Source organism: Mesoplodon densirostris, chromosome 8, assembly GCF_025265405.1.
Source record: "Mesoplodon densirostris isolate mMesDen1 chromosome 8, mMesDen1 primary haplotype, whole genome shotgun sequence".
NCBI classification, from domain to species: domain Eukaryota; kingdom Metazoa; phylum Chordata; class Mammalia; order Artiodactyla; family Ziphiidae; genus Mesoplodon; species Mesoplodon densirostris.
In genome coordinates this window covers 64066641-64087344 of record NC_082668.1, presented here as the reverse complement: position 1 = coordinate 64087344, position 20704 = coordinate 64066641, and the positions used below count along the sequence as shown (strand labels likewise).

At 37.5% G+C, this 20704-nt stretch overlaps 1 protein-coding gene across 1 annotated transcript in view; it reads right to left on the bottom strand.

Annotated features, from left to right (window-relative positions):
• The window catches only part of ARHGAP15 (Rho GTPase activating protein 15), a 591169-nt gene that overhangs the window by 516913 nt on the left and 53552 nt on the right, over nt 1-20704 (bottom strand). Inside the window, exon 3 of the mRNA XM_060106959.1 lies at nt 13939-14000. Coding sequence (XP_059962942.1) covers nt 13939-14000 — 62 coding nt within the window. The remainder of the gene's footprint in view (nt 1-13938; nt 14001-20704) is intronic.

Sequence of the window (20704 nt, the reverse complement as noted above, 5' to 3'; positions counted from 1 at the left end):
TCAAATGCTTTTTACTTTTTGCCAATCAAATTGGCAAGAATTAGAAGGAATAATACCAAGGTTTACTGAGAGTATGGAGAAATGGATTCTCCCATACAGTTTTGGTGGGAGTGAGTGGAAACAACTTTTCAGGAGTGAATTTGGCAATATGCTTTTTAAAACTATTTTAAAATGTGTATATCTTTTGATTGAACAAGGCAATTACTATGAATTTAAATTTATCCTAAAGAAATCATCTCATAAGTTAAGGCTCTGTACACAAGAATGAAGTGCACCATTTCTTAATTCTGCATCTAAAATATCAAAAAATGAGATAGGTTATGTAAATTGCATATAATGGAGTCATACAATGGACTAATGAACCCTGTGCTTACCAGAATCCTGATATGGGAAGATTTTAATGCAGACCATAATATAATAAGACCATGCTGTGCTATTTACCTATGATTGTCCTCACCCATCCCAGCCCCTTCTGATTATCAATTCCCATTCATCGAAGTTAAAATATTATGTCCTCAAATATGTTTTCCATGACTTCCTCACATAGCACTTAGGATAAATTTAAAAAATTGTTTTTGTATATTTAACTTCTCTCTCCCCCATTAAATAAAAATCCCCAAATCGACAGAAAACATTTCATCCTTACAAAGATACCCCTAGTGACAAGCAACAGTGCCTTGGACAGAGTAGGCAATAAATATGTATTTGTTGAGTCAATGATTAAACTTAGACATGGGAGTAAAAAAAAAAAAAAAGCTGGATATAACAATAGTTAAATCAGAGTGAAACCATAGCTTTTGATTTTTCTTTGCATTGAACATGTATTACTTCAATACGTAGATGTGTATATATTTGTGTCATGAAGAAAGACAAATGTTTTAGATGGTAAAAGATTAAGGAGATTAATATACATAAGTTTCTATTACATCATATTGCTGCAGTTTGCTTTGGTTTAACACTCAGTTCAGAATAGCTGAATTCATTTTACAAAAGTGATTTTTTTAAAAAGTTTACAAAAAGACTATTCTGATCCATAGAAAACTACACAAAGATACATTTTAAATGACCATTTAAGATCTTTGTGTAGTTTAGTTCCACTTGCCTCATAGTCTCTAGGGGCTTGATTTAAAGGACAGCTGTGATTCAGTAAAGTTAATATTTACAAGATTAGGTTGCTCTTACACGCCTGAAGCTTTCCTAATGATACATCATTGTGTTAAAAAGAAAAAAAAACTGGATAAACAAACGAAACAAACACAATGTGTATTTTCCAACATGCAAATATGAACACTATGTTCTTGGACCCACTTGTCTGCAAATAGTCACTTTTTCAATCAAATGATGAAAAAGATGGGGGAAAAATGAAAACCACATAGACCTTTTTCTTCCCTTGCCTTAGTTCCCATTTCTCGTTTTAGGTAACAGTAGCAGCAAGATGAATTGCAACACCTGTAGCCTTCTTCTTATGCTGGTCATAATATTAGATGGCCCAAGATAGAGTAAACATTGGCAGGACTGCTGTTCTAGACTGGGCATCTTTTTTATCTCCACCCCTTACTTTGACCATATGTAACCAAGGAGAATGGGACACCCCCAGGCATGACGGAACCTATATTTAACCTGCCTGTTGTATTTCCCACTATATTTTTCATCTCCTGGCAAGAGATACTCTATACCTTATTTGCTTCCTGTCTATAGCAAGCCCTGGGTAAATGGTTCTGATTTGATCTTTTTCAGATGTTGATCGTTTATAGAATGTGTTGGCATTACTCTTCCCTTTCTTAAACTTGGAATTGGAACTGGTTAGAACTGAAGTTGCATGAAATTCGATTACCTCATGGTTCACAGTTAGAACTTTGAACTGCTGTGAAATGTTCCCTCTTAGGTGAATCTGATGAACAAGTTGAATAGGGTAAGAACTGCAGGTACTGGAACCTTAGTAATATGAATTGTTCTGGCACTTCACATACAGTAAAATTTCTTTTTGATCTTATAAACTACAAACAATGTCTTTATGAATACAAGTGAAGATTTTTCCAATTTGTTTAAGATAATTTCATTTCAAAAAGAAAAGTAGAATACTGTTTTAGAGGCTCCATTTTAAATTCAGTTTTTCATGATCTCTTTTAAAATAATAATTAGCATAAATTATTTTGAGTACCTAGTATAAGTTTGCTTGTCTACTGGAGATTTAGCTTCACAAAAAAGATGATGAAGGTACTAATCTGTCCATTTACTAATATGGAAAACAAAGTTCAGAGTGTTTTAGGTAACTTACTTAAGGCCATACACTTAGAGTCAAACTCAGTTTCTCCGATTCTGAAGCCTAAAATCTGTTCACTAATTTATGTTGTGGGTTTTTTTTTTTAAAGATTAAAGAGTATAGGCATACCTCATTTTATTGTGCTTCACAGATATTGTGTTTTTTTACAAATTGAACCTTGCTTTCAAGTCTACTGGTGCAATTTTTCCAACAGCGTGTGTTCACTTCATGTCTCTGTGTCACATATTGGTAATTCTCCCAGTATTTAAAACTTTTACATTATTATTATATTTGTTATGGTGATCTGTGATCTTTGATGTCACTATTGTAATTGTTTGGGGGCATCATGAACCACTACCATATAAGACAACTAACTTAATCCATAAGTGTTGTGTGTGTTCTGACTGCTCCACCGACTGGCCTTTCCCCATCTCTCTTCCTCTCCTCAGGCCTCCCTATTCCCTGAGACAGAGCAATATTGAAATTAGGCCAATTAGTAGCTCTACAATGGCCTCTACGTGTTCAAGTGAAAAGAAGAGTTGCATCTCTCTCACTTTAAATTGAAAGCTAGTCATGATTAAGTTTAGCGAGGAAGGCAGGTCAACCAAAACAGGGTGACAGCTAGGCCTCTTGTGCCAAGCAGTTAGCCAAGTGAATACAAAGGAAAAGTTCTCGAAGGAAATTAAAAATGCTACTCCAGTGAACACATGAATGATAGAAAAGCAAAACAGTCTTAATGCTGATATGGAGAAGGTTTTAGTGGTTTGGATAGAAATCAAACCAGACGCAACATTCCCTTAAGCCAAAGCCTAATCCAGAGCAAGATTTTTTTGTTTGTTTTGTTTTGTTACGTGGGCCTCTCACTGTTGTGGCCTCTCCCCTTGCAGAGCACAGGCTCCGGACGCACAGGCTCAGCGGCCATGGCTCACGGGCCCAGCCGCTCCGCGGCATGTGGGATCTTCCCGGCCCGGGGCACGAACCCGTGTCCCCTGCATCGGCAGGCGGACTCTCAACCACTGTGCCACCAGGGAAGCCCCAGAGCAAGATTTTAACGCTCTTCAATTCTGTGAAGGCTGAGAGAGATGAGGAAGCTGCAGAGGAAAAGTCTGAAGCAAGCAGAGGTTGGTTCATGAGGTTTAAGGAAAGAAGCTGTCTCAGTAACATCAAAGTACAAGGTGAAGCAGCAAATGCTGATGTAGAAGCTGCAACAAGTTGTCCAGAAGCTCTAGCTAAGATAATTAATGAAGGTGACTACAACTAAACAAGAGAGTTTTCCATGCAGACAATATAGTCTTCTACTGGAAGAGGATGCCATCTAGGACTTTCATAGCTAGAGAAGAGAAGTCATAGCTAGAGAAGAGAATGCCCAGCTTCAAAAGCCTCAAAGCACAGACAGACTGTCTTGTTAGGGGTTAATGCAGCTGGTGACTATAAGTTGAAGCCAAAGCTCATTTAATAATTCTGAAAATTCTAGGATCCTTAAGAATTATGCTAAATCTACTCTGCCTGTGCTCTATAAATGGGATGACAAAGCCTGGGTGAAAGCACATCTCTTGGCAACATGGTTTATTGAATACTTTAAGTCCACTTTTGAGACCTGCTACTCAGAAAAAAAAAGATTCCTTTCAAAATATTATTGTTCATTGACAAACTACCTGGTTACTCAAGAGCTCTGATGAAGATATACAATGAAATTAATGTTGTTTTTATGCCTACTAACATAACATCCATTCTGCAGCCCACGTATCAAGGAGTCCTATCATGTAAGAAATACATTATAGCTGCTACAGGTCATGATTCCTCTGATGGGTATGGGAAAAGAAAATTGAAAACCTTTTGGAAAGTATTCAATATTCTTGATGCCATTAAGAACATTCCTGATTCATGGGAAGAGGTCAAAATATCAACATTAACGGAAGTCTGAATTAGTTGCCAACCCTCATGAATGACTTTGAGGGGTCAAGGCATCAGTGGAGGAAGTGACTGCAGAAGTGATGGAGAGAGCAAGAGAGCTAGGATTAGAAGTGGAGCCTGAGGATGTGACTGAATTGCTACAATCTCATGGTAAAACTTTAAAGAATGAAGAATTGCTTCTTATGGATGAGCAAAGAAAGTGGTTTCTTCTGATGGAAGCTATTCGTGGTGAAGTTGCTGTGAAGACTGTTGAAATGATACCAAAGGATTTCGAATATTACATAAATTTAGCTGATAGAGCAGGGGCAGGGTTTGAGAGGACTGACTCCAATTTGAAAGAAGTCCTACTGTGAGTAAAATGCTTTCAAACAGTACTGCATGCTACAGAGAAATTGTTTGTGAAAGAAAGAGTCAATTGATGTGGTAAACTTCATTATTTTCTTATTTTCAGAAACTGCCCAGCCACCCCAACCTGTAGTATTCACCACCCTGAGCAGTCGGCAGTCATCAACATCAAGGCAAGATGCTCCACCAGCAAAAAGATTATGACTCACTGAAGGCTCAGGTGACGGTTAGCATGTTTTAGCAATACAGTATTTTTGAATTAAGGTATGTACATTGTTTTGTTAGACATAATGTTAGTGCACATTTAATAGACTACAGTACAGTGTAAACATAAATTTATATGCAAGGGGAAACCAAAAAAAACATGTGACTCTCTTTGTTGCCTTATTCTCTTTATTGAGGTGTTCTGGAACCAAACCAGCAATATACTATTTTCTTGGTTAAGGAGATTGTCAATGTCAGATTTCACCATAGTTTTGGTCTTAAGTCTCAAATTATAAAAGTTAGAGTGCAGGGCCTGTGACAAGGTATAAGCCATCTGGACTGTCAAATTAACTGTTTTACCTAATATTAATTAGAAGGATTGGTCAAAGGCCCACCACTCTCAAGCTCTATTTTTCTCTTGGGAATTGAACTGATTTAAAGGAGTCACATGATGAGTCTTCCAACTCCTCATAAGAAGCCGGAAGCAGGGATGTGCTTCTAACTATGACACCACCTCTTTCTCTTTCCTGCTAGGGGATTATTCTGGTTTGTGATGAGTAGACTCACCTGCACTCAGTAGGGAGTCTAAAACCAGAAAGTGTTTCAAAAGCCTCTAGTCTAGGAGCGGCTAAGAATTCACCTAATGGGAATATCTTTTAACCTATGACTTAGGTCAGAACCTTCCTCTCTGAATGAAGTAGTCTAGAGACTTGGCTATTTTCTTCACAATGTCTTTCGAGTCCATTCCCCATTTGATGTGTTTGGCCCCCTGTGCTGCCTGTAATTCTCAGGATATCAGCAGAAAAGCTTTCTCACCAGTTACTCTAACACAGCAAGGCTTTTGATGGCACTGTCAGCTCTGGAGGGAGTATGAATAGGGTCAACTGGCAAGGTTTTGCCTTGACTTGTACCTTTAGTGCTTTCTGCATGCAACCAAATCCTTATAGGTGACAGTTTTTCGGTGTATTGAGATTCAACTCAGAGAGCGAGTAACTCCTTCAAGTTTAGAGGGCTTAGGCAGGACTTTTAAAATAGACCTTTTGAGGATGAAGCGATTTTCAGAATAGAAAGAAAGTCCCTCTACTTTCCTAGTACCCCCAAAGAGGGGAACACCACCCCTGACCTCCTAGAGCTTTTCCACTCCTGGGCACAATATCTGACATTTAGTGAGTGCTTATCAAAGGTTTTTGAGTAAAAGAATATATGGGTTCTCAAATTTCAGGAGGGTCATACATCTAGATTACTCCTGCCCTGTTTGTTGTTATTTACTAACAAGGACTACAAAAGCACCTACTTCTTGCATTTCCCTTATTTATTCCTTAGTTCCCAAGTGTTTTTTTTTTTTTTTTTTTTTTTTTTTTTTTTTTTTTTTGCGGTATGCGGGCCTCTCACTGTTGTGGCCTCCCCCGTTGCGGAGCACAGGCTCCGGACGCGCAGGCTCCGGACGCGCAGGCTCAGCGGCCATGGCTCACGGGCCCAGCCGCTCCGCGGCATATGGGATCCTCCCAGACCGGGGCACGAACCCGTATCCCCTGCATCGGCAGGCGGACTCTCAACCACTTGCGCCACCAGGGAGGCCCCCAAGTGTTTTGATAAGCCTTTCATAGCATTGTTTTAAAAGTATCTAACATTCCTGGTTTAGTATATCTTTTTCTAATTTATAATTCTAGTGGCAATACCTGAGCTTTCTCTAGAGGGCTTCCTGACTTCTCAGATGTGTTTCAATAAGATAAGTTATTTTGCATGCATTGGTTCTCACTCTGTGCTAGGTATGGCACCTGGTATTTTGTATGTGTCAAGTAATTTAATCCCCAAGCCAGTCACAAGTATCTATTGAGCATCTACCACAGGACAGATACAATTCCAAGGACTGAATATATAAAGGCAAATAGCACAGACCTCAAGGCATTTATGTCTAACTCAGAGGAGACAGGCAGTAAACACGGAAACAAATCCTCCACATTCAGATAAAAAAATTGAGGCTTAGTGAGGTTGCATCCTACCCAAGGGCATCAAAGTCATAAATATGGGATTCAGACCAAGTCTTCTGGACTTAGAAGGCCATGCTCATTCTGCTGTATCAGTTGTCTCTAGAGCAGGTGGCGTGCAATTCTCCCTTAGTCATATTGGGCACGTCTATGCAGAGCCTCATGATAGACTCTGAGAGAGGAAGACACCCAACTGCTGTCAAAGAGTTACTTGAACGTCTTTCTCCTTGGAACAAGGGCACTTCTTAGCCTGACCTGGGCTGTTCTGCAATGCTGACCTGGAAGCCCTTTCATCTCTACCTTCCCAAGATGGCCAGCAAGTAACTTCATCCATTGATGGGAGTCAATTAATGCATCAACACTCCATCATCTTAACTTTGAGGGAGTTCTTTTTCATTTTTCCACACAGAGAGATAAAAACCAAGCTGTTGGATAGACTTGAGGGTTAAGCAAGATACATAGGTCAGGAAATGTCCAACTTCAGTAAGTCAGAGGTCTCAGGGATAGGTGAGAGAGTCTCCACATGAATTTACAAGTAACAAGTGAGGGATTGATATTGACACTAGTGATTCAGTACAGGAAATAGATCCTGGGACAATAAATGCAGGTTATTTATTTTAATTTTTTTGTCACAAGACATCACATCTAAGGGGGAAAAAGATCCTTGATGTAATTAGGAAGGAGGAAGAACTAAATTCTAATAAGGACAATTAGTTACAATTAATGAAATTGGTGGGACAATTTCTCCAAGTGAGACACTTCAGAGAGCTTCCCTAAAACAAATCCTGAGTTGTAAAGGTAGAAAGTAAAAACAAAACAAAACAAAACAACCCCAAAACCAAAGAAGACTCAACACAGGCATCAGCTTGACCAAAAACTCTGCATTCTACAAAACGGACACCGGATGGCAGCACATAATAACAGCAGCTTGGTAACTGCTTATCTGAAGAACGCTTGATGGAAAATGGCCCTTAAAATATTTGTTATCGTCATAAGAATCTGTTAGCTTGAACTCAGGTTTAACGTATTCATCTGCTCTAACATCAAAGCTTTATATCTTACACTCACCTCTCCTATGCCTCCTTTGGTAATGACACGGTGGCAAACGAAAAAGTCAAGAAGAAAATATATGTGAGGTTACTTTGTAAATATCAGACTCACTCTGGGCCACCTGACTTGGGCACACTGGATTTGACCTGATTCTGTACCTCTGGTGGGGGTGAATGTGATTTACTCTAGTGTCCTTGACTGATTTACGGAAAAATCACTTGGACACTGTTTAAGTGTTCTGAATAGTTCTCAAACTGGTAGGTGAAGAACTTATTGCTTCTCTCTTATATTTTAAGCTTCTTGTAATTTGCCTCTGCTTTAAAAAAAGGGTCAAAGAGTCACTGATGTATAAATATATACATCTCTGCCACTATTGCAAGAAATGTAAAAGCTTTATATATTCAAAGGGTTACTAGAAGTTGGAAATTATAACAGAGCATGTGTTGGAAATCATTAAACTCAAGCAACCTTTTACAAATTAATTTCAGTATTCCATACTCTCCAAACCTTCCCTCCAGTCCTCACTATGGAACATTAAAAACAGAGAAAGACAGATGAAGCCTGGAAGAATTTATTGGGATCTTGAGCAGAAAATGCTAAAACAAAACAAAACAAAACAAAAAAGTTTACATTAGGAGGGTACTTTGGTATCATGTTCTACAGAATCTATTCTGAGAAACAATTGTTTAAAAAGAAGAAAAAACAAATAAAAACAAAGGTCTAACAGCCATGGGCTCTAGGATGAACTACACACTAGTAGACATAACACTGCACTACCTTTACTCGATTTCTTCCCAAATACCTCTCTGTCCATATTTTCACCCTCAAGTATTTCTTCCCAGGTCCCTCTGAAAAGCAGAGCAGAGTGAAAAGCCACATATGATAAGATGTACAGAGCCACAAATGAGATGACGAAGGGGCAGGCTTGAAGGGTATAGAGGGAGAGAAAAGGGTACGGAAATAGCTTACATGCTGTCAGTGGGCTTTTATAAATTAAAGTTTTTTTCAATTAAAGAATTGAAAACAACTCTTTGCTAAGGTCTCTGAGAGCTTCAGAGAAACATGGGCTACTTAACTTTTGGGGATAGATGTACCAAAATGCAGGAATTTCTAAACTTTATCAGAAAAAGCATACTTACAATGTTCACAAAGAAAAACTAAAGTTGAATGCTGAATGTCTTTGGCTTTCAACCCTGTCTGTCTGTCTGGGGAGATTTCTAGAACTTCATTTCAAAATAAAGCTAAATTTATGGCCCTTTACAAATGTAAGATATAGCCAAGGAGTTCTCCTTCCTTCCACCCACTCTTGTTGTATTCAGAGATAGGTCAAACCTTTCTTAGAAAGAAAAAAATATATGAAAGAGGAAAGGAAGCTAAAGAAAAAGGAACAGGAGGAGGGAAAGAAAGAAAAATAAGAACATAAGATATGATGTGGATGACCTGTCATGTATTTATGAGTAGAAAACTTTGAGATTAATAAAATAGTATTAAGTGACAATTGAAGCCCTTTGTACTGTTGATGGTATGAAATAAAAGAACAATTTTTGCTTCCTGGCCTCAAACATCTTCTAGCAAGAGGGAAAAATCCAACCTACTTTAAACAGAGGACAGGGCTAAAAATCTGATACCAACTATACATGCAATAAGATTGAGAGAAGGAGAGGTTGATACAAGTGACCAAGTTTCTCCACTTGTAAGATTGAAAGCGGTAATATAGCCTATTTTAGAGTATTATTTCAGAATTACTGGTAAAGCAATTATCCAAGTACTTGACAGAATAAGCATCTGTTACTATTGCAGTAACTCATTACAATTTATAAAAAGATATAAAGTTCCTTGATAAATGGGGAAAAGGCTATGGAAAGAAATTTTACATAAGAAATACAAATTATAGCAACTATGGTATACTATTTAATAATTACTAAATTACCAATGATATAAAAACTACACAATTTTTCAAAGTTATGATTAAACCATTTTGTTATTAGTTACAGAAAACATAACAGACTCCTTGGGCAAGCAGTATGTCAATACATAACAGTCATTTAAAAAATGGTCTTCTGATTTAATTAAGTCATCTAGGCTTAGAAATTCTCTTAAGAAGATATAAAAGAAAAATTGACAAGCAATAGTAGGTTTACTGCATTTATAACTATTTTAGTATAAAATACTTAGTATAAAACTGGAATCAACTTAAAAATCTAATAAAAGAGGAACGTAGAAATGGCTTGGTGTATTACAGTCCCATCAACATTGTGGTGTATTATATGTTATTAAACATGCTGACTATATATACTACAATTTTCAATCTGTAACGTGTTTATAATAAAAACTAAAGCAATCCTTAAAACAACTAAAAATAGAGCTACCATATGATCCTGAAATCTCACCCCTGGGCATATATCCAGAGAAAACCATAATTTGAAAAGATACATGCATCCCAATGTTCACTGCAGCACTACTTACAAAAGCCAAGACAAGAAAGCAACCTAAATGTCCATCAACAGATGAATGTATAAAGAACATGTGGTGTATATATATATACATATATATATATATATATGTATATATATACACACACACACATCCCTACATATACATATACATATATACATACATACATACACACACACACACACACACAGAGTGGAATATTACTCAACCATAAAAAAGAATGAAATAATGCCATTTGCTGCTGTTGCAAATGGGTGGACTGAGAGATTGTCATACTAACTGACGTAAGCCAGACAGAGAAAGACAAATATCATGTGATATCACTTATATGTGGAATCTGAAAAAAGAAAAGAAAAGAAAAAAAAGACACAAATGAACTTATTTCCAAAACAGAAAGAGACTCATAGATACAGAAAACAAACTTATGTTTATGCAAGGGGAAAGGGGCATGGATGGGAGGGATGAATTACGAGGCTGGGATTAACATATACACACTACTGTGTATAAAATAGGTAACCAACAAGAACCTACTGTATAGCACAGGAAACTATACTCAGTATTATGTAATAACCTATAAGGGAAAAGAATCTGAACAAGACTATATATATATATATATATATATATATATATATATATATATATATCTCTGAATCGTTGTGTTGTAAACCTGAAACTTACATGATATCATAAATCAACCATACTTCAATTAAAATTTTTTTAAAAATTCAAAAAAGAAAGCAAATCCCACAAACAATAAAGAATAAATTTATGGAATAATATGGATCAAATTTAAAGATTTCTGGTCACTAAGGACTTTCATCAGCAAGGTAAATAGATAGTGAGAGACTTGGAGGAGATATCTGCCAAGCCTAAAGTTGACAATGTATGACTACCTGGTGTACATTAGGAGTTCTCTCAAAAAAAAAAAAAAAAGTGAGAAACTCAGTAGAAAATAGTCAGAGTTTATGCACAGGCGATTCTTGGAATGCAGAGCCTGACTGACTCTAAATAGGTGACGTGATGTTTAACTGAAATACCAGTCAGAAGAATAAAAATAAATGCAACACTAAAGTAATGTCCTATAAGCCATCAACTTGCAAAACTGAAAGTCTGATAATGTTGCATGCTGATAAGATCATGGAGAGAGGTGATCCCTTCTGCATTGTGGAGAGAGTGTGAACCGATGCATTCATTCTGGAGAAAGTTTGGCAGTAGCACCCAATTCATTTATAACTGTGTGTACCTTACCACCAAGCAATCCTTTACTCCTGGGGGTATGCCCCAGAGAAAATTCCTCACAGGTCTGTAAGGAGACATATCGGTGTGGTTTGTTGCAATGTTGTTTGGGATGGAAGGAGTTAGGGACAATTTAGGTATCCACTCCTGGAAGACTGAGTAAGTAAAATTTGATGTGTGTTCACAATGGCAAAATGGGCAGCAGTTGGAAGAAATTAACTTGTTTTAAATATATAGATATAGATAGATATCCTAACATTGACTAACATTGAATGAAAGTAGTATGAACCAGAATGAGGCTTATAAACCAAAGGCTTATGCAATTTAGAACACATTCACTTACACACTTTTTTCTAGAATGCCACACATATAGCCAAATAAATGTATGGAGAGAGGATTTGATGAACACCCATTCTACAGAGGATTGAAGTAAGGAATGGAGATGAAGAATAAAATAAAACCAACTAGGGGTCTTGCCCAGAATGATGATAATACAAGGCCACACACTGAAGAGGAAAATCAACTCAATGTGTACACCTGAGGTTAAAAACAAAGATAAAACAAAAAAGGAAAACTAAAATTTATATAACTTTAAATGAAAAAGCTGAAAGAATGCATAATTGCATGCAAGCTTATTGAAATAACAATAAAACATAGTACAAAATAATGTTTATATGAATTTAAACTAGACACAGAAGTGGTAAGTAAGCTGATTAAAGTAACAACAAATAAAACAAATACAAAATGGTATACAAACTGGTTGAAACTACCTAAAAATGTATTATTCATGTTGAGTCTGTTAGGGAAAAGGCCTGGTGTGCTCCTCTACTTTTTCTTGACACCACTTTCTAGGAAAACATTTTACAGGGATGGTTTATGGATAGCTATGGGCAAGGACATTGTACGTAAGATGTACACCACAAGATGATGTGGTGGCGCATCATCTTGTTTTCTTGGAATTCCTTTTAGCATCTCCTCCTCTTGCTTTCATGAGTCTGGAGGTTAAGACTGACCAAAGCTATCACCTCCTCCTTCCTGCCAAGCCCCAGTGAAAGGTGAAGTGATAACTTAGACAAGTCCTTTTCTATCCCTCTTTGGATTTTTTGTCCACATCGCTGGTAAGGTAAGAAAGGGTTTTGACTTATCTTGGGAAGATTTATCATTGCACCTTTCACGAGCTGATATAACTGGGAGAAAAGTCTAGGGGAAAGTTGGCACTAGATTGGGTTAATCAAAGAATCCCTCCTGGGTCCTTTCAGAACCCAACACATTAAGTCAGGTTCTCCACTGGGGCCAGGACTAGATGAGTCTTTGAAAGCAGCATTGCATTTGATCTTGTCTCCTGTGCATCTCCCTCCTGGACCCTTCAAAGGAGGGTGGCTGCAGGGTTACTGCAGAGGAACAGTCTAGGAGAGGGTTCAAGGCCCTGTTTGCTATCCGAGAATAAAACATAATAAGGGCAGAAAATAGAGTTTGTTCTTTAAAATTGAAATAGTTATTTTAAGTAGTGGAATTATGGATGATAGTTTTCTCCAATTTTACTTCTTTTAAATAAATATATACTTACTCCACTATAGAAAACAAACAATAGCATACTTCATTCTCTAGTGTTGGCCAGAGTTCCATTCTAGTAATGAATTGTATTATACAATTAATAAGTGTCCCATTGTGTAGCTAATTAGTGAATTTATCCTGTATTTTTAACTGTTAATAATATAGTCATGAATAAATGCCTTTTCTCCCACTGTAAGCACTTTCTACATACCTTTGCAGCTTACATATAACCTAGCACAAAGCTAAGTATATCATAAGACCTACATGAGAAATAAGTAAAATTCTAAAATGGAGATGATTATTTCTAAATAGCCCATACATAAAAAACATGTAGTGTGTTTGTCTACCCTCCTATCAACCTTATTTTTTTCTCCAAGTTTTTTCTTGTTGTTGCCTAGGGAATCCTTATTACATTTTCTAATTTCTCTCACCTACTGTGTTGACCTCATCTGCAAGTGCAGCAACTTCCAACTTTTTATCTGACAGATTATTTTCCTTTTATTTTTTTCTCAAATGATTTTTATTTGAGCAACAAGTGTATTTCAAATCCTCCATCCTTCAAAAAATTATGATCCCAATGTATTGTAGGGAAATTTTTATATACTGCAAAATGAGTTATTTCATCCCCTAATCTGTTAATCCCAGAAATCAAGACCCATTATCTTATTTCTTCACATATTTTTTAAGATTTCAAGTCTTAGGAGGTCATGAAGCACTTCATTTATATATTCTGTGCAACAAAATAAAATGTAGTGCTTTGTTGGAAAACTATAATTATATTAAAAATCCTGTTGATCTTAGTGATAGCAGAAAGGAATATTCTAGTCATGTACCATAGGGCCTACCTTTCCAAACAATAGCAGTGACACAACTGAGGAGATGGGGAACTGGCATAGTTATATAAAAGTGAATTAAAAAAACTTTTATTACCTTAGTTTCTTTCCTCCATCTGCAATTTTAGCTTTTTGAAGATAACCTTCTTTTTCAACCATCTGCAAGAAGAATGCATATGTTAAAACTGTGACAAACTCCTATGCATTATTAGTTTGAATGAACCTGTGCTTTCCAACAGTCATTGCAGTGATGGAAGTTTCCAGTCATAGAACTTCATCAACAATACATATATAGCTTGCGGGAAGTGCCTTCAAGATCAGTCATTACAAGCTGTTAAATATCCAAAATAAAGATAACAAAGAGTAATGTGAATGATTTGTTAGATAGTGATACACCTTTACTTACTTTTCCTTCTGGGCATTGAAGTCACTTGCTTACAAAATTGATTAAACATAGTAAAACAAAAACAAATTTAATGCCTTCCTTAATTTTACCAATCATCCTTGGAAAAGTTCTTCCTTTTCACTCTTCACTTCCACTTCCTCATGTACCTGCTGCCAGTGAGTGAGAAAAAGTCAACAGAAGCAGGTAACTGGGCCAGTTAAACTGGAAGGGCCTTTAAAACACTGACATTCCATGCATTTCATTCAGTTAATTACCAAGAGATGCTGTAGCAGCATTATCTCATTATCTTCCTCCATGATGTGGGTTTGCTTCCTTTCCTATTTGTATTTTTTTTTTTTTTTTCCTTTTGCGGTATGCGGGCCTCTCACTGTTGTGGCCTCCCCCGTCGCGGAGCACAGGCTCCGGACGCGCAGGCTCCGGACGCGCAGGCTCAGCGGCCATGGCTCACGGGCCCAGCCGCTCCGCGGCATATGGGATCCTCCCAGACCGGGGCACGAACCCGTATCCCCTGCATCGGCAGGCGGACTCTCAACCACTTGCGCCACCAGGGAGGCCCTCCTATTTGTATTTATTGGCTTTCATTGCTAATACAGCTGCACATTCCTTAAAGGAGATTCAACCATTCCTTATCATTCCACAGAGATTTTTGTGGAGTTCTAGGGTAAATAAATACACAATGCAAATTGTGATGTGGTGACTCCCAGCAAAGTCTATAACAGATGTTTTAATCTTAGTGCCCTATTTCTACCTTCCCCTGTCAGTCCTGCACCCCTCCCATCCCTAGATCTTACCTGTGTTCCATCTTTTCGATCTTGGTAAGTTGCCAACAACCTTCACCCACACCCCCATGCTATATGCTGAAAGCTTTAAGGAGTCACCTACCTAATATCAAAGGACCACACTCCCTCAGTGCCACCCTACATGCTTTCCTCCTGACTGTAATACTTCACTTCCACCATATCTTCATCCCATCAATTCCCAGATATATTAAATCTACTTTAAAATGTAATATTTCTCTCTACTGTTAGTTTTCCATGTTTCCTCTGCAATCTCTTTTTAGATGCCCTGTCCTGAATCTTCATTTTCATTCTGCCATTACCACTATCACAGGGCTTATTTGGTTGTACCTGCACCTGTGCTGTGACCCTTCCTTTCACACCTGTGTTCCCAGCACAGAGAGTAATTGCTGGCACCAATGATCACAATAATAAATATTGTTTGAACAAATGAGTGGATGAATGAATGGCTGTTTAAATGTTTATTTAAATTTTTATAGGAATCTGGACAAGCAAAAATAATCTGTCTACATTATGACAGGTTAAAGGAAGAGATATTTGGGGGTGAGTTGTTCCAAACCACTAAAATTTCATCAGTTAAAGAATTGGCTATTTACAAGACTCACTCTGATATAGGTGAGATCTTTTCTGATTTGTTTATTATTATATTCCTAATACACAGCACAATACTTAGCTTTCAAAATACATTGGATGAAGACACCTCTTTTTTTTTTTTTTCTTTTGCGGTATGCGGGCCTCTCACTGCTGTGGCTTCTCCCGCTGCGAAGCACAGGCTCTGGACGCGCAGGCCCAGCAGCCATGGCCCACGGGCCCAGCCGTTCCACGGCATGTGGGATCCCCCCGGACCGGGGCACGAACCCGTGTCCCTTGCATCGGCAGGCGGACTCTCAACCACTGCGCCTCCAGGGAAGCCCAAGACATCTCTTAATAAATAATGATGAAGATAATGATGATTTATGATAATCATAGCATAGTATTTTTCACATAGCTACATTTCCAGAGAATTTCTTTTCTTTCAGCATGTTCTCCACAAGCCTAGAAGAATCTGAGGAAGCTTTCTTAGATAACTTTTAGAATCATGATGTTCAGTGGTGCCTCTTCCATACTTAGATACGTCTATTCATTTGCTTTTCCCACCTTTTGTCCTAATGTATACTGTCTCTTCTTCTTAGTTCCAGGAAGTCTTATTTGTCTACCCTCTAAAACCCATATAATACATTTAGTATTTAAATCTGGGCATCACTAGTTTCTACAAACGTTTGGAAGAAAAATGTTAAGAGCAATTAGCATCACAGAGGAGGTCCCTTTTAGGAATGTATACTGAGAAATTTTGTTGTGTAACCATAGATAAAATTTACCGTTTTATTTAAGCTTTTTATGATGAAAATAAGTTACCAAAAGCCTGAATCTATCTACCAAAAAGCTACAAAATCTCTCAACCCATGATAAAAACTGATGCATACATTCTCAGCTAAGAATATTGCCTTTTTTCCATAAAAATATTCACTAAATGACCACTAGGTGGATATTTAGTACCCAGAGGTGTATTATTGATGACCATTTCTTTAAAAAGAGAAGGGAAATGTGAAAGTAGAAACCTAACACTCTTGCAGGGGAAATCAACATAAGCTGGCTTGAATTATATAACTTAAAATTCTCTCTCCTTGAATGTATAAGTAAAGTTTCTCTATATGCTGGATCTTTTCAGGATACCTGAGATTGAGGCCAGGGGCTGGATTTCTCATGTTAGGATTCTATAAATGGACATCATTGCCCTCAAACAAGCTGAACCAATTTTCACGGCCTTTGGTCAATGCAACAGAGTTTCCAGGCATGTCCACACAGAGGTCCAGAAAAAGGAAAGAGGAAGAGGTAGATAGCAGGTTAGGTATCTTCTTTTATATTATCTTTCAAAGTCCAAGTTGCCTTCCTGGTCATTTGAAGAAGCTAATATTCCTTCTACTGTGTACTTTTACCTATTATATTTATTTCTACAGTGCATATTTTTACTTATCTATGTATCGGCATACACATTTCTACATGTAATTATATACATGTGCAACCATCATGCACTATTCCCACTTCTGTGATCAGGTGTTCATTTCTCTCCATTGTTTCTTTCATACTTGCTGCACAACCATTCATTCTTTCAACACATTTTTAAATAGTAACATCCTCTTCCCCTAAATACCAGCTGCTCTGCTCACAGTGGGACTGCAAAGACTAATAGGACAACCTTAATCTTACTGAGGCTTATATCCTTGTAAGCTCACATTTCAAGATACTCCTGTTCCTCTTTTTGGGGGACTGGATACCATACTCCCCTCCAGTTATCTCAGAGACTAAGGCCAACTTTTGCCCTGGAATAGAAAACTCCAATCAGGCTTCCTACACTGAAAGCACTGCATTATTTTAAGTCCCATGCTGGGAAGCAAAGTTTCCATGAGGTACATTTAATTACTTTATTATTCCTTGTCATCATACTTTGATATACCTCACCATGTTCCAGGCACTAGAAATCAGTTATTCCAGGAGGCTCATAGGAGCAGAAAGAAGTATTAGGGTAAGCAGAAGATTGCTATATATTTTGTATGTGGGTTTATATATGGTATCATAGTAATTATTCTAACTACTTATTCCTCTTTTATGTTAATGACATGGTTTGAGGGGACAGTAATCTATAAATTACAGTTGAGTATACTGGTCATCTAGGACCTACATGGTCTTGCCTCTAGTAATTTACAAAACTGTGTATAGCTTTGGACCTATGTTTAGGATACTGTACACCAAGTTCCAGGCCAACTTGAAGTTCTTTAAAGTAGCAGCACTCCCTAAACAAAGTATACTTAAGAATTGTCAACCAGTCTTTAGATGCTGAATCTGGCTTCTTGAGCTATTTGTCCAATACTCCTTAGAAGCCCTATTTAATGTTAAGTGGCAGGAAAGATCAGCAATTTGTCCAGATTGGATGCCAGCCAGTCTGCTAGCATTGAGGAAGCACTCGGCAGACACAACTGTGCTGAGATACAGATGAAAAGAATGAATGGCAGTGGGATATCCAGATAGCACCTGTTTATCAACCTAAGTTGGAAGCGAGAGGCAAGGCAAGAGAGCAGATGACAACCTTTGATTAATGCTAACAGTCATGGCAGAAAGACCGGCCTGTAACCGTTAAGTACAGGCACTGCATTTTTTTTTTTATATGAAGGCTTCACGTAGTTCTCAGATAAAAGACTTGAATTGAAAACAATAGGTTTTCATCTACACCAGTCCACCAAAAGAATTCTGTCAAAATACATGTTTATAAATGGAAAAAAACTGAATCTAAAACTTTCACCTGATTTTCATAAGAGGGTATTGGCTTTTAATACCAGAACGACAGACCCTTTGGGCTGCTGATGTACATAAGTGGTTGCTCTTTTCTCCTTTGTTCTGATTCCTGTGTTCACTGGCAATCCTCTGACTCCTAATTTAGCCTCCTCGGTCCTCTCACAAATAGTCAGAATGTGGGTGACAAATAGCATCAGTATATTCGCCATTATAAATTAATAAATCAGAATTATAATTTATACAGCTGACTCTTACAAATTTGGTTACTGTGAGGTAATCCTAGGGATCATCATCTCTGTAAACACTGATAACATTGTTACATATAATTTTTCAAGATTCACAAAACTGAGACAGGCCCCAGACCTGAACTGGAGAGAGCCCTCCGAAGTAGATAGCACCACCCTGCGAAAGTTTCTGTATGACCGACTGGCCTCCTCGGAGAACTTTGTATCAATTCTGCATAACTACAAACATGCGCTACTATTGTTTTGCATTTAATTATTTTCCTATTTAATAATTAGGCACTTTTTATTTTTTTTTCTGAACTTTTAATAGATCGCAGTACTTTGCTGATAATCTGTTTGTTTTTATAATTTCTATTATAAAGCACAGAAGGAGGACATCTCTGGTTACATCATTTTACCCCGAAATGAGGCTTCTCTTCCTTCTTAAATCTCTTCTTAACTTTTCCACCACCCATGGAAATAGAAATTTCTGTGTCTTCTTTCCATTGGCTTTTTAAAAATTATTTTTTAAGTTTCTATTTTTAAAATAAAAATTGTATATATTTAAGGTGTACAATATGATGTTTTCACCTACATATACATAGTGAAATGATTACTATAGTCAAGCTACTTAATTTATACATTTCCTCATATAGTTACCTTTTTATTTATTTAATAAATTTATTTATTTTTGGCTGCTTTGCGTCTTCGTTGCTGCGTGCAGGCTTCCTCTAGTTGCGCCGAGCTGGGGCTACTCTTTGCTGTGGTGCGCGGGCTTCTCATTGTGGTGGCCTCTCTTGTTGTGGAGCATGGGCTCTAGGCACGGGCTTCAGTAGTTGTGGCACTCAGGCTCAATAGTTATGGCTTGCGGGCTCTAGAGCGCAGGCTCAGTAGTTGTGGTGCACGGGCTTAGTTGCTCCACGGCATGTGGGATCTTCCCAGACCAGGGCTCAAACCTGTGTTCCCTGCATTGGCAGGCAGATTCTTAACCACTGCGCAACCTGGGAAGCCCCAAAATTTAAGTCTTTTTTTTTGTGGTGAGAGCATGTGAGGTCTACTCTTGTAGCAAATTTCCAGTGTACAACAGTCTTATTAACCAATATAATCACCATGCTGTATATAATCTCTAGAACTTAGTCATCCTACATAACTCCATTGGCTTTCCTTCTCTTGCCCCACTTCCCTCTTTGGGACTCATTGCTTACATTTTTCTTCTCAGTTTCCAATTATTTCTGTACTGGCTCTAGCTTTCTTGCTATATCAGATCTGCAGACCATGTGTGTGGACTTGCAGTAGAACAGAAACAAAAACAAGGAAAAAAATCACCTTCAAAATGCAGCTTATCTGTACATCATATAAAGTACTAAGTACATAAAAACTGTAAATGCTTAATTATAGGACTATCTTACATATAGCTGGAGAATGAACTATGATGCATTTAGAGAGATGAAATATAATATTTCTGCCTAATGTAGATACATAATTTACTGTGTGCATACTTTAAAAAGTGGTAAACCAAAATTCTCAAGTTGGATACAATAATTACACGAAAAGGAGAATAGAAGAAAAGCAAAGGAAAATGATGCTGTGTCATACATGAGTGATGCCTGTAAAGGAGGAATAAAGCATTCTCAAAGAAGTTCTGGAGAAGCTGGTCTTTGACTTCAGGTCTCAAAGTTAGGCATGGTTTGCTCATTGTAAATTATTTATACCCTGCAGTGTGTATGTTGCACAATGCGTTCACGGGTATTCTCCCTCTCTTACTCTCAGAATAAGAGAATATGTTGTGCTTTGGGGTTCTGCTGAATGTCTTAAACTGTTTTTCAAATGTTGGGTTTGGCAAAGTACATATAATGTTTTGCCAAGTGAATTTCCCCATCATTTTAAACCCCTGTGTATTTCAAGAGAAATTTTACCCACATGTCTCTGATTTATTTACCCTTAACTCATCAAAATATCATCTTGAATAAGCTACATTTTGATGTTTAAGAACCCCCATAGCCTTTTCCTGAGCCTTTCATCTTGTAACCAGTGTGTTTCATTTGGTCACCACCAAAATATCCAGGTTCTAATTGGGAAACAGGCTGATGAGGGAACCTCTTTTTG